The sequence below is a fragment of the Phacochoerus africanus genome, chromosome 6, assembly GCF_016906955.1.
Source record: "Phacochoerus africanus isolate WHEZ1 chromosome 6, ROS_Pafr_v1, whole genome shotgun sequence".
Taxonomy (NCBI): Eukaryota; Metazoa; Chordata; class Mammalia; order Artiodactyla; family Suidae; genus Phacochoerus; species Phacochoerus africanus.
In genome coordinates this window covers 21,929,195-21,943,240 of record NC_062549.1, presented here as the reverse complement: position 1 = coordinate 21,943,240, position 14,046 = coordinate 21,929,195, and the positions used below count along the sequence as shown (strand labels likewise).

Genomic DNA, 14,046 nt, shown 5'->3' with positions numbered 1-14,046 from the left:
AAGGCCAATATCTAGAAGAAATAAATAAACAAAAGGTCATCAACTGATGATGAAAAAAAGAATTCTCTTTAATTTTATGAGAGCAGGAAAATAACAAGTTATATATAACAAAGAAGTGAGGAGTTCCTGTCATGGCTCAGTGGTTAATGAACCCAACTAGCATCCATGAGGACACGGGTTCTATCCCTGGCCTCACTCAGTGGGTTAAGGATCCGTCGTTGCTGTGAGCTATGGTGCAGGTCTCAGACAGGGCTCAGATCCTGTATTGCTATGGCCCTGGCATAGGGCAGCAGCTACAGCTCCGATTAGACCCCTAGCCTGGGAAGCTCCATATGCCATGGATGAAGTGGTCAAACTTTCTTAAAAAACCAGACAGCAAAAAAAAAGTCAGGCTCAGGGGAAAAAAAAAAAAAAAATGGAGTTCCCTGATGGCTCATCTGGTTAAGGACCCAACTTTGTCATTGCTGTGGCTCTGGTTACAGTTACAGCACAAGCTCAATCCCTGGTCCAGGAACTTTTGCATGCAGCAGGCACAGCCAAGAAAAAGGAAAAAATTCAGCCTCAGTGCCCATATGGTCTCTGTCACAACTACTCAACTAACCCAAAGTAGCAGGAACAAAGCCACAGAAAATACGTAAGTGAACGGCATGACAGCATTCCAATAAAACTTTACATGCAGAAGTGGGCCCACAGATCATGGTTTGCTAAGCCTTAATTTAAAACATCTCATTTTTTGACCGCAGATTAGAAATCTCTACATGAGGCACAAAAAAGAAAAAAACAACAAACAAGCAAACAAACAATCAAAAAAACAAAAAAAAAGCCTAAAACAACTTAATACATGTAATCACTAAAAAATTACGTTTGGTGAGTATTTTATTCCACAGGTTGAAAAGCAGAGGAAAAGATCCACCCCTGAATAAATATTAGTTTTAGCAAGCATATAAGAAAAGAAAAGCAATAAACAAAACAACAGGTTTTTAGCATGATTTAAAATAAAATAATCAATATGCAGGGCTATAACAGGAAAATTTAGCTTTTATCAAATCTGATAAAAATCTAATGGTGACTGCATACTAATTTCCATCAAGATAGATAAATGGATTAGGTGGAGTTTCCGATGTGGCTTAAGGTTCCGACTAGGAACCATGAGGCTGTGGGTTCGACCCCTGACCTTGCTCAGTGGGTTAAGGATCCGGCATTGCCATGAACTTTAGTGTAGGTTGCAGCCGCAGCAAGGATCCCGTGTTGCTGTGGCTCTGGCGTAGGCTGGCAGCTACAGCTCCGATTAGACACCTAGCCTGGGAACCTCCATATGCCATGGGAGCAGCCCCAGAAAAGGCAAAAAGACAAAAAAAAAAAAAAAAGACAAATGGATTAGGTAAGAGAACCTAAAATTCAGGACTAGTAGAGGAGGCTATGAAGAAATACAGAGCATTGTCTTAGATTTTTCACATGTAAGAAAAATGGCAGATCCTACTAGTGTCTAAAGGCAAACCAAGAAAAACAAATTGAGTTGTTTTTTCTCAAAAAGTAAATTTAAGATATAGAATAATGACGTTATACAACACCCTTTAATCACTGGCTTCCACTTTCTAAAATCAACGCTTCTTAGTGAGAAAATCATGAGATTTAGGACCAGGCACACACAGATCTCAATCCTTATTCTACCAATTCCCAGTTAAATGATTTTAGATAAATTAGCATTAGTTTCCTAATCTGGAAAATGGGACTGATAAAACCTTCAACTATGCAGACTAAGTGCACATAATACACAGCACATAATACACTGCAATTTTATTATTATTTAATGCTAAACAGCAATCTCTTCTTACTCAGTGTTACAAAAACATGTTTTAATGAACTTCTGAAATCACATGTTAATAAAATAGCATACAGGTCAATTACCTCTATTCCATAAGATAAGCTGGCTTCCAATGATCAAGATCTAAAAAGACATTTTGCTTTGTTCACCTATCACTAAACATTATTTCTTGTTCATACTTTATATTGAGTTTTATAAAACAAAATTAATTACCTGAGAAGATTGCATGACAATGTAAACTGTTCAGAAATGGATTGTACTAAATAACTGTGCCACTAACCAGGAAACTGAAATAAGTCACCTCAAAAAAAATCAAAGAAACTGGGCTAACAATCCCTGGTCTGCTCTAGTCTTCCAGATTGAAAATAGTTATCACTGAATTATAAGTGAGCATCTCCAAATGTACTGCTGAATATGGGAACAGAGATATCCTAATACTATCAGAATGGAAAGAAGAGGAATTCCAAGCTTAATCCTGTGTACACATACTTAATATTAATACTATAGCAGTTCAGACAAAATAGGGAGATCCTGGCTGGTTTAAAATAAAATACACTACATACTGCACAAAAGTTTTTTAAAAATGCATATACTTAGATGCCTAGGATAAAATAGCCTTGGTTAGTTTCTAGAAGTATGGCTTTAATGAAAAAAATATTTGTAGACCAAACTGCAATATCAAAATACAAAGCTTAGTAAGAAATGTACTTTGTGTTATTTTATGTCCAAGGTACTATGAGGATGTGAAGTCAAATGAGATAACATTTATCAAAGTTAAAAGTGATCAATTAAAAATTACATAAAAAGTGAATGATAAAAAGGAAATTTAAAAACAATCTATAATAGCATCAAAAAGAATATACTTACAAAAAAATTTAACCAATGTGGTGAAACACCTGTACCCTGAAAACTTTAAAACACTGCTGAAAGAAAGTAAATACAACAGAAGTGGAAAGACATCTATCCCATGTTCATGGATCAGAAGATTTAATATTGTTAAAATGTCCAAACTATCCAATGTGATCTAGAGAGTCAAAGCAGTCCCTATCAAAATCCCAATGGCATTTTTTTTGCAGAAATAGGAAAAAAAAATCTAAAATTCATATGTAATCCCAAATGCCCCTAAATAGCCAAAATAATCTTGAAAAGAAAAACAAAGCTAGAGACCTCACACTTCTTGATTCCAAAACATATTATAAAGCAACAATAATCAAGGGTATGGTACTGGCATAAAATTCCTCTAAAAAAAATACAGGAAAGAAACTTCACAACACTGGTCTTCACAATATTTTCTTGGATATTATACCAAAAGCACAAGCAACAAAAGCAAAAATAGACAAGTTGAACTGTATTAAACTAAGAAGCTTCTGCACAACAAAGAAACAATCAAGAGTGAAAAGGAAACCTATGGACTGGAATAAAATATTTGCAAGCCATATATAGGATAAGGAGTTAATAATATCCAGAATATATAAAAGCACTCCTTCCACCAAAAAGAAAATTATAAAAAATGACTGAAAGACTTGAATAGACATTTCTCCTTCTAAAGAAGACATAAAAATGGCCAACAAGCACATAAAGAAATGTTCAACATCATTAATCATCAGAGAAATACAAATGAAAATTATAAAGAGAGATCACCTCACACCTGTCAGAATGGTTATCATTGATAAAACAAATAACAAATGTTGGCAAGAATATAGAGAAAGGAACCCTTGTGCATTGTTGATAGGAATGTAAACTGGTGGAGTGACTGTGGAAAATATGAAAGTTCTTCAAAAAATGAAATATAAAATTATCGTATCATCTGGCAAATCTTACTTCTGATGAGATTATGTGTCCAAGAGAACTGAAAACAAGATCTTACAGAAACATCTGCAGCATTACTCAGAGTAACCAAGAGGTAAAAAATAATCTAAATATCCAACAATGAATGAATGGAAAAAATATAGTATATACATACAGAGGAGTATTACACAGCCTTAAAAAAGGAAATCCTGCTATATGCTACAACATGGATGAACCCTGAGGACATTAAAGCTTAGTGAAATAAGTCAGTCACAGAAAGACAAATATTGCATGATTCCACTTATACAAGGTATCTAAAGTAATCAAACTCTCAGAAAGTAGAATGGTAGCTGCCAGAGGCTAGGGAGGTGGAAAGGAAAGGAGCTGGTCAATGGATACAGTTTCAGTTTTTGCAAAACCAGAGTTTTAATGTTCTGATGCACAACAACAGGCATAAAGTTTAACACTACTGTACACTTAAAAAGAATTAAGATGATAAATTTTACGTTACCATGTTTTACTTACCATAAAAAATAAATATACAAAATGAGTTCTGAGAATTCAGACACGTGAAAAATTATTTTCTTTTTTTTCTTTTTTGTCTTTTTAGGGCCACACCCATGGCATATGGCGGTTCCCAGGCTAGGGGTCCAATCAGAGCTATAGCCGCTGGCCTACACCACAGCCACAGCAAGGCGGGAACCAAGCCACTTCTGCAACCTACACCACAGCTCACAGAAACACCAGATCCTTAACCCACTGAGCAAGGCCAAGGATCGAACCTGCGTCCTCATGGATACTAGTCAGATTTGTTTCCATTGAGCCATGACGAGAACGCCAGAAATTATTTTCAACCAGATTTTCTTTTTAAATCCTTTGGGATGCTGACCTTAGCCTTTGGAATGAGCTTTTAATTAGTATTAGCCTTTGCTAACAAAGCAATATTCCTATAACACAAGAATAAAATGATCCTGAAAAGCTTAAGGAGTGTTTTCTTTCTAAAGTAGACAGCTCAACTCATCTCTGTTTAAACAGCAAGTCAAAATACTATAGAAGAAAATGGGTGTTGGATATGATGACTATCTATGCCCTTCACAATATATCTGGCAAGCTGATTTCACAGTGGAAAAGTTAATGTCAGCACAGCTCCTAATTTATTACAATCAGAATCACAAATTCCAACTAACTGGAATTAGTCAAACTAATGAAATATTCGATAATAAATCCTCATTTCGAGAATTTGTTTGTTTTGTTGTTGTTTTCAAAAAACTAGAACTAGGCCAAACTGACAGACTCCCAAAAACAGATTATCAAAGGTTATGGTGAGAAGTGGATTAATAATCACCTGCGTGCACTGCAAAGACACAGTAAAGATGAGTACCCTTACCTTCATCAAAGTCAGCATCATCTTCTGTGTGCTGGGGAAAAGGAAAGCAGTTGGTAATTTCAAGTCGATCTTCTACAACAAGGCCCAAAAGCACTCCTTGAACCACCTCAGTTCCTTGTCCTTCTTCTTGGTAATGTTTGATAATCTTCAAGACCACCTAAAAGAAAATAGAGAAAGAAGCTTAAACACCATTATCACAGTTTACACTTCCTTTATTTCAAAGAAAGAATACACTACTGGCGGGTTTGCAAAACCACAAAATTATATAATAGGACTAACCAAATTTCTTACAAATCATTTCCTTTACCCTTATATAAATAACAGTCTTACACAGTCTAAACGTACATTTGAAACTCTTAGAATTTGAAGATAAATCAGAAAAGAGCACATACAGCATTCATAACCTTCAGGTCAAGGCTCCCCAAAGGTCTGACAACCAAGAGTTCCTTCAGTCAAACCAAACAACGTCACCTCAACCTGAAGTTACTACAGAAAGTGATCCTGTATCCTTAAAACAGAAAGTGATCCGGTATCCTTTATCAATAGGAAGATAATTTCCTGCCACAGATGATAAAAGTATTAAGAAGATACAGAGATGAAGACCTCAATTATCTCAACACCTAAGAGCAACACCTCAAGATGGCTCCTGAACAGAGCATCTCAAGAGTCAGAGGACGCCACAACAGGAATACACATGTACCCAAGAAGAAGCTGCTTGGTATCAAAGAACACAGATACACCAAATAACCTCTAACAGAATAGCCAGTTCTTATATTACTCTCTCCTTTAATATCTCCATAAAGATAAAGAGGTAATACTACATGACTGAACAGGCAATTAATTTAATTTCACAGTAACAGTAATGATTAATAATAATTCCTTCAACATGAGGTTAATATATTAAAAGGGCCCTGAATAATACTTGGCACATAGTATGTATTATTCAGTACAAGCCCATGGCCTGAACACTAAAGGGTAACCCAGTCTAAAATATAATGGAAAATTTCCCTCTGAGAAGAGGGAAAAATAAATCTAACAACAAAATGATAATTAGTATTTTACTGATGAGCATTTCATTAAAAAAATACATTATTGACAGAAATCAATCATCAGCAACCAGTTATTAACAAAGGTTAAAATTATTGAACACTATGTGCCAGGCAACAGTCTAATTATTCTACATGTATTATCAAATCGCATTAGTCTCACAACTACCTTAGAAGAAAGGCATTATTATACTCATTTTACAAATAAGAAAACTGAAGCAGAGAGAAATTAAGTAAACGACTATTAAAGATTACACATCCAGGAAGTGGCAGAGCCAAGATTTAAACTAAGTGAAACTCCAAAGCTTGTATGCATACAAGGAGATGATTTTCATATCAGTAACTTAATAATTAAACCATCCCTGGTAATAAACATGATGCAAAGGCTCTGATGAACAGGCCCCAAAAGACTGTATACCAATAAGATCCAGACCCCCTAAGGATAGCAAGCTGTCAGCAAGGAAAAGAACTTGACATGGAAGGACATCAACTGTTATGACTGGCCGACCTTCAGTACTGGGACGTAGAAAAAATGCACAAACTTTACACATTCCTAATTAAAAAAACCTCTCCACCTCCTGAAAGGCACAAAACGGGCTTAAAAAGTCATGCAGGTATAGCAATGAGTTCACGCTCTAGCATTCATTAGCTGTGACCTTGGGAAAGGCATTTAATCTTCCTAAGACTTAGATTTCTAACTTGCAAAATGGAGCTGTTTCATAGCATTACTGACACTATCAAAAACGAGAAAATGAGAGTTTCCCTTGTGGCACAGCAGAAATGCATCGGACTAGGAACCATGAGGTTGTGCGTTCAATCCCTGGCCTCACTCAGTGGGTTAAGGATCTGGCGTTGCTGTGAGCTGTGGTGCAGGTCACAGACACGGCTTGGATCCTATGTTGCTGTGGCTGTGGCATAGGCTGGCAGCTGTAGCTCCAACTGGACCCCTACCCTGGGAATCTCCATATCCCTCAGGTGCGGCCCTAAAAAGCAGAAAATTTTTAAAAAAAATTAATAAAAAAAATTAAAAAAGAGAGAGAGAAAATGTACAGTAAATACTTCACAGAGGGGCTGCCATGTAATAAATGTTCGATAATCACCTCTATCGACTCTGTCAATAAAAAGAAAGCAGAACTATTTAAATCCTACTCAACTCAACTCTGCCAAAGACAATCAGTTTCACACTTAAAAAAATGGAAGAAACATGGATGACCAAGAAGTGATAAACAAAACTGGTAAAGAATTACTACAAACACATCTACCAACCTGCCTAGATTATCTAGTTTCCTGAATACTTATGTCCATTTATGAGATCACTGAACCAAAGTAAATAAGAGATGTTAGAGGACATCCGAGTTTTATGCAGATCTCTGCACAAATTCTAGAACTGACTCTTCAACAGCTGGTTCCTAAGTATGCAGAAAGAGTACTGATAATTAGTAACCGACACAGTTTCACAAAAAGTTAGGCCTTTCCTTACTTCCTTTTACAAACCTTATTTCCTTTAACAAATAAAATAGGAATGAGGGGAGTTCCCTTCATGGCTCAGTGGTTACTGAATCTGACTAGCATCCATGAGGACGCAGGTTCAAACCCGGGACTTGCTCAGTGGGTTAAGGATCCGGCACTGCCGTGAGCTGTGGTGTAGGTTGCAGACGTGGCTTGGATCCCGCGTGGCTGTGGCTGTGGCATAGGCCAGCAGCTTCACCTCCGACTGGATGCCTAGCCTGGGAACCTCCATGTGCTGTGGGTGAGGCCCTATAAAAAGCAAAAAAAAAAAAAAAAAAGAAAAAAAGAAAAAGGAATGAGGAAAAATGTATTATGCTTAAAAATGAAATAGCATTGGAGCTCCTGTTGTGGCTCGGTGGTGTTTTGGGAGCACTGGGACGCAGGTTTGATCCCCAGCCTGGCACAGTGGGTTGGGGATCTGGCGCTGCCCCAACTATGGCTTGGGTCTCAACTGTAGCTCAGATAAGATCCCTGGCCTGGGAGCTCCATATACTACAGGGTGGCCAAAAAGGAAAAAAAAGAAAAAGAAGTAGCATAATTCAAAAAAATCTTACACTGAAACACTGTCTAAACTCTAAGGAAAGGGAACTGTAAAGGGATTGCGGGAAATTAACCAAACAGTGCAGAGGCCTATAACACCTGCCCCAAGAATCAATACAATTTACATAGCATTCACATAAGTGCTCCAAGTAAGAGAAATTATCATCTCACTCTTTTCAGCATCGCTAATCTGTTATATCCAGTTCTCTCTGATGACCAGTTAACAGTACTCAACTGAGCAGTGAGAAAGCACAGTGGTTTAACTATCTGCTAAAGACAATCAATGTGATTAAATGTACCCGGAAAGGACTAATTATAAGAGAGCAACCTTAAAACCCTAGGATGAGAACCAGTTCAATGAATTCAAATCTCTCTCCAGACTAGGGACAATCACAAAGAGCACTTTCTAAAGGATGTGTCTTACTTTGAAAGGCAAACTGAGGACCACAGGAGATAGTTTCAGGAAAGAAAGTCTCAAGTTTAAGGATGAATTTTTTCTAGCACTTACAGCTATCCAAAATAGTAAGCCTTTAGGAAATGACTGGTGATGACTAAAATAGTTTTCAATTCTAGTATTTACAAACTTGCCAACTTAATAAAATTTGACGATACAAAAGATTTAGAAAAAAACTTTATAAAAACTAAGCAGACTCATTCTTCACTTTGACATTTTATATAGACTTCCATTTCCTACATATGCAATGAAATCTCAATTCCTGATTCAAAAAATAATGTACTAGAATTGCATTACCAACTTCAGAGTATGCTCATTTAGATGTCAAATGGAAATTCCTGTCAGAAGTAACCAAGGGCCATAAAGGCTTTTGATATTCCACATAAATAACCAAGAACTTTTCTGTATCTTATAAGAACATTCCATAGATTACTGGTATTTAGAATTAAGACAATCCATTTTCTGCTCATGGCCTCCCCCTGTAAAAATGAAGGGATGTTTTAATCTCCACATCTTCAACACCCACCCAACACAGGTATTAGCACATAAAAGAGACTCAAATTATATTTGCCAAAGGAATGGATGGTAAACACTTACCAATCACTCATATGTCAAGCACTCCACTAAATGTCTCACATGCAATTACTCATTTAATCCTCATAATCACTCTGCAGAGTCTCTAATACTATTTCCCCATTTTACAGAGGAGGTAACATATAATCTGACATTGATTTATTAAATCAGGGATGTGTGATCTGACTACTGATTCCAAGGTACATTTAATTACTTCACAATAACCTAGTGACTTAAGGCTCCAAAGGTGTTTTTCATAACCCAGCTGAATACAGTGGCCAAGAGCTCTGGAAGAAGTCTCTATAACTAAGTTGTAGAAGCAGGGCTTCTGCATGCAGTAAGAAAAATTCACTGAAGGATTTACAGGGTCAGGCAGCAAAAAGATTGGGGGAATGGTGCTGGTGGTCACATTTTTTTGTACCCTGATCACAAGAAGTCAAGTAGCATGAACAGGAAACTGCCAACGGTTGCAAGAATGCAATTCAGCTCTTTATCTTTAGCAGCACTGTCCTCACAAACCACAAGATGGGAATGTTCCACCACACAAGTCCTGTTTTAGGCATGCTTACTGGCCTTTCATTTTCTCTCTTCCAACCAATCATATATGCCTCTGTCCATAAAACAGTGCTGACATACTTTTCATTAATTCTGTTTACTGATGTCATGCTCCCTGTCTTACTCTTCGAAACAAGACACATGGGAAGCTTAATAGCTCTCCAAAACAAAAACATACTCCTCTATTACATTTTGTTTATAAGTGTCACAAATGACCTCAAATACTCAGGAGCTAGCTCTGTATTTCTTGTTCTCGGCACATCAAAATGATCGGGGGGAGGGGGGAGGGTGCTTTTTTTAAATACATGAAAAGAAGTCTTCATCTTGACAACGTATTATAGTCATCAGTATTTTTTAAATACTGATGCCTAGGAGTTCCTGCTATGGTGTAATGGTATCAGCGGCATCGCTGAAGCACTGAGATGCAGGTTCAATCTCCAACCCAGCATAGTGCGTTAAGGATCCAGCTTTGCTGCATAGGTCACAATTGTGGCTCTGATCTGATCCCTGCTCCCAAGAACTCCATATTCCATGGGGCATCCAAAAAAGAAAAAATAATAATAAAACACTAATGCTTAACCCTGAAAATGAGTTAGTTAATCTGGGCTGGAAAGAGGGGAGCTTTCCTTTTTCTTTCTTTTGGGGGGATTTTGGCTTCTATTATTGTTTTTAGATTGTCTGGGTGATTCTATCATCTTACTTCCTTCTAACCTTTAATGTAGTATGGACCAGCTTTCCTTTTTTGTTTTAACTCCTTGGATGACTGCAATGCACACGACTGATTAAGCCACAAGTTTCCTTTCCTGTTTTAAGAATGCCTGTGCTGGAATTCCCATCGTGGTGCAGTGGTTAATGAATCCAACTAGGAACCTTGAGGTTGCAGGTTTGATCCCTGACCTTGCTCAGTGGGTTAAGGATCCGGCGTTGCCATGAGCTGTGCTGCAGGTCGCAGAGACGGCTCGGATCCAGCTGCTGTGGCTCTGGCGTAGGCCAGTGGCTACAGTTCCGATTAGACCCCTAGCCTGGGAACCTCCATATGCTGCAGGAGCGGCCCTAGAAAAGGCAAAAAAAAAAAAAAAAAAGAATGCCTGTGTGGCTGAAAAGTGAGTACACTGAGAACCACAGGCCCAAAAATGAACTTTTTACTTATAAAAGCATAAAGAGAAATTCAAGCTCCACTTGGAAGGCTCTCTACAGTAAAGAAATAAAAGGAAAAGTAATTGAGCAGTCCATCTGAGAAGCAAGCATTCAAGTATTTGGAGCAGAGTAAGACTTATTCTTTACGGCTTGGCCCCATATTTGTGACTATTTATGAACTAGTGCTGACCAGGTCCCTTTATCCCATAAATTAGAGGGTAAATGAAGATTCTTCTATAAATTATGCCTGAAAGGACAAAAACAAACTGGCCAGCAGAACTCTAAATTATCAAATTTTTCTATACCTCCCTCATGCTCTGGGTCTAAACGCTTTTTCACCTCCTAGATGTACTCTGAACAGTAAGTATTGTTCTTGGGCTAGATGAGCAGTCCTAGAAGCATCTCCTAGCTTTCTAAGGTTTGCATATATTCTTGGAACAGGCAGAGCTTAGCAAAGAATCCCAACCTGCAAGACCAGGTTTGCTGTCTGCTGAAAGTACCCAAAAGGAATCATTTTTTTCCTACTATTGTTTATTATTCAGGCCAGACAATGTGAAAAAGCAGAAGCAGACTATTTGTAATCTCCAACGAACAAGATACTATTTAAGCGCCTCGCATTTAAAAAAAATGAAAACCTAACTTTGTCCAGAGGCTAAAGGCAGAAAAGAATTTAACTTCCAAGACATTAAGTATTCTCAATGCCGTAGCACAAAATATTAAATAATAATCTAAAATATCCAAATATATAAACTACACCAGAAGTCAATCAACCTAAACTCTGAATTAGTTAATAAGTATGATGGGTAAAATCTCTCATCTTTCCAGGAAAGGAACATTTAGAGGTATCTCTAATAACTCTCTATCAAGATCACATCAAAAACTTTCAGTTCTGCACCAAGGGACAATTTAAATCTGGCCAAAATAAAGATTATGCTTTCTGGTGAATTACAATAATTTTCTACCAAATATGATGTCTGCAAGGACCAGATATTACAGAAAAACTTGGAAGCTTTGCAAAGAATTACCAGAATTCTGCTATTTTCAGTTTCTTTGGTTCACTCATTAATCCATTCACCTAGATTATTTGTTGAGTGACTTCTACAGGCCAGTTATACATCTGTGAATATTCGACTACATTAAACACATAAGGTCTTTACTTTCATGGTGCTTATATTTTAGAATGCCAATTCTCAAAGCTTTTTGGTCAAAGGGCCCCTCCAATACTCTTAAAAACTACTGTGGACCCCCCAAAAATTTTTACATGCATATTTACATAGTAAAAATTCAAACCAAAAAACATTCAAAATATTTTATTCACTTAAATGAAATGCATCACAAACTAACAAATTATACCTTTATGAAAAATAACTATTCTCCAAAAGATAAAACTTAATAAGGATACAAAACTGACATATTGTTTCATATTTCTGTTAAATATTTACATTTTTAAAAAGAGGTTTTAATCAAGATAGAAGAATGACATATTTCTGTAAATCCTATTAATGTTTAATATAAGACAACTGGATTCTCCTATCTGCTTCTGCATTCAATCTTTTACAAATAAGACATCATGTAGCATTTGGAAAACTCCATTAAACACTCATGAAAGAATACAAGTAGAAATGATAATGTTTAATTATTATTTTGATAGCAGTTTAGATCTCAGAGACCTTCTAAAAGAGTGTTGGGGATTCTCACACTTTAGGAGCCACTATTTTAGAATAACAATTAAGAAAATTAACATGCTTACAGACTGCCAAAAGCACTATGATGAAAATAAATAGGGAAATGTACCATCATCCTAGGGTGATCTGAGATGACACCTGAGCAGAGAGCTAAAGAAAAAGCAGTCAGCCAGCTGTATGAAGAACAGGTGAAGAGAATATTTGCCAACTATGGATTTTAAATACCAGTTTTTTTAAAGCGCTGATACTTGCTTTTCAAAAAGTATACAAGTTGTATTTTAAAGGAACAAAAAAGCCTAAATATGGATGAACAGTAGAGTGGGCATAGTACACTTTCATGTTTATTATTTATTTAACTCAATCTCCTGGCAGAAACAGTTATGTCTAAAGATCCCATTACTTAACTCAAAACTAACGATTTCATATCATTTTTTGCTGAATTATGAAACAATATGTAAATAAAATCCTTTCAGGAAAGGTTTGCCATGGCTTTTATAATCAGCAATATTTACAATACTCTAGTATCAAGGTTAATCTTTAGCTGGTAAACATGTCTACCAAGTTACCACCCCAAAAGGCAGCAAAATTTGAGTTAAAAAGTAAACTAGGAAATAAATATATCTGGAACTTTCAGGCTTTGCAATATACCAATATGAAGTACTTCAATTGCCCCCCCTTTACTCTTAACATGTGGTCAAAATAAATAAATAAAAAGATTGACTTAAATGTTATAAAGTCCAAGGAACTAGATTAAGAGCAGATTAAATACCAGATTATAGTGACATAATTTTCATTTTATATACGTATACATAAACTCAAATTTGGAGTTCTCTGTGGTGCAGTCGGTTAAGGATCCAGCATTGTCACAGTTTTGGGTTGCTGTTAAGGCGCAGGTTTGATCCCTGACCCAGGAAATTCCCCATACCATGGGTGTGGCCAAAAAGATAAAAAATAAATAAAAAAATCTAAAAACTCAAGTTTATAATAAGCCTAAGTAATAAAAAATATATCAAACCACTATTTAAGAAGTCAAAGAAGTATAACATTTAGAATATTTCTTTTAAACTGTTTTGGAATTTAACAAGATTAATAGATAATTTGCTACCTAGAAAAAACGTTTATGTAAAACCAATTCACCAGAAATTGTATGAATTTCGGTTTCTGTTTTGAATTTTTATTATAGCTGTCAATTTCTGCTGTACAGCAAAGTAACCCAGTCATACATATATATACATTCTTAGAAAGCAGAAGTTTAAATATTTACAAATAGACACATACACACACACACCCCAAAAAAACATGGTTTAAAAAAAAATCCAGGACTTCCCGTCATGGCGCAGCGGAAATGAATCCGACAAGGAACCATGAGGTTGCGGGTTCAATCCCTGGCCTCAATCAGTGGGTTAAGGATCCAGCATTGCCGTGAGCTGTGTGTAGGTCGCAGAGGCAGCTCAAATCCAGTGTTGCTGTGGCTGTGGCATAGGCCAGCAGTTACGGCTCTGATTGGACCTCTAGCCTGGGAACCTCCACATGCCACGGCTGTGGCC

The 14,046-nt window shown here is 36.7% G+C and overlaps 1 protein-coding gene across 1 annotated transcript in view; it reads right to left on the bottom strand.

Moving 5' to 3' along the window:
• The window catches only part of EIF3H (eukaryotic translation initiation factor 3 subunit H), a 98,793-nt gene that overhangs the window by 69,158 nt on the left and 15,589 nt on the right, over window positions 1–14,046 (bottom strand). Inside the window, exon 2 of the mRNA XM_047783381.1 lies at window positions 5,001–5,157. Within this exon, the coding sequence (XP_047639337.1) occupies window positions 5,001–5,157 (157 nt within the window). The remainder of the gene's footprint in view (window positions 1–5,000; window positions 5,158–14,046) is intronic.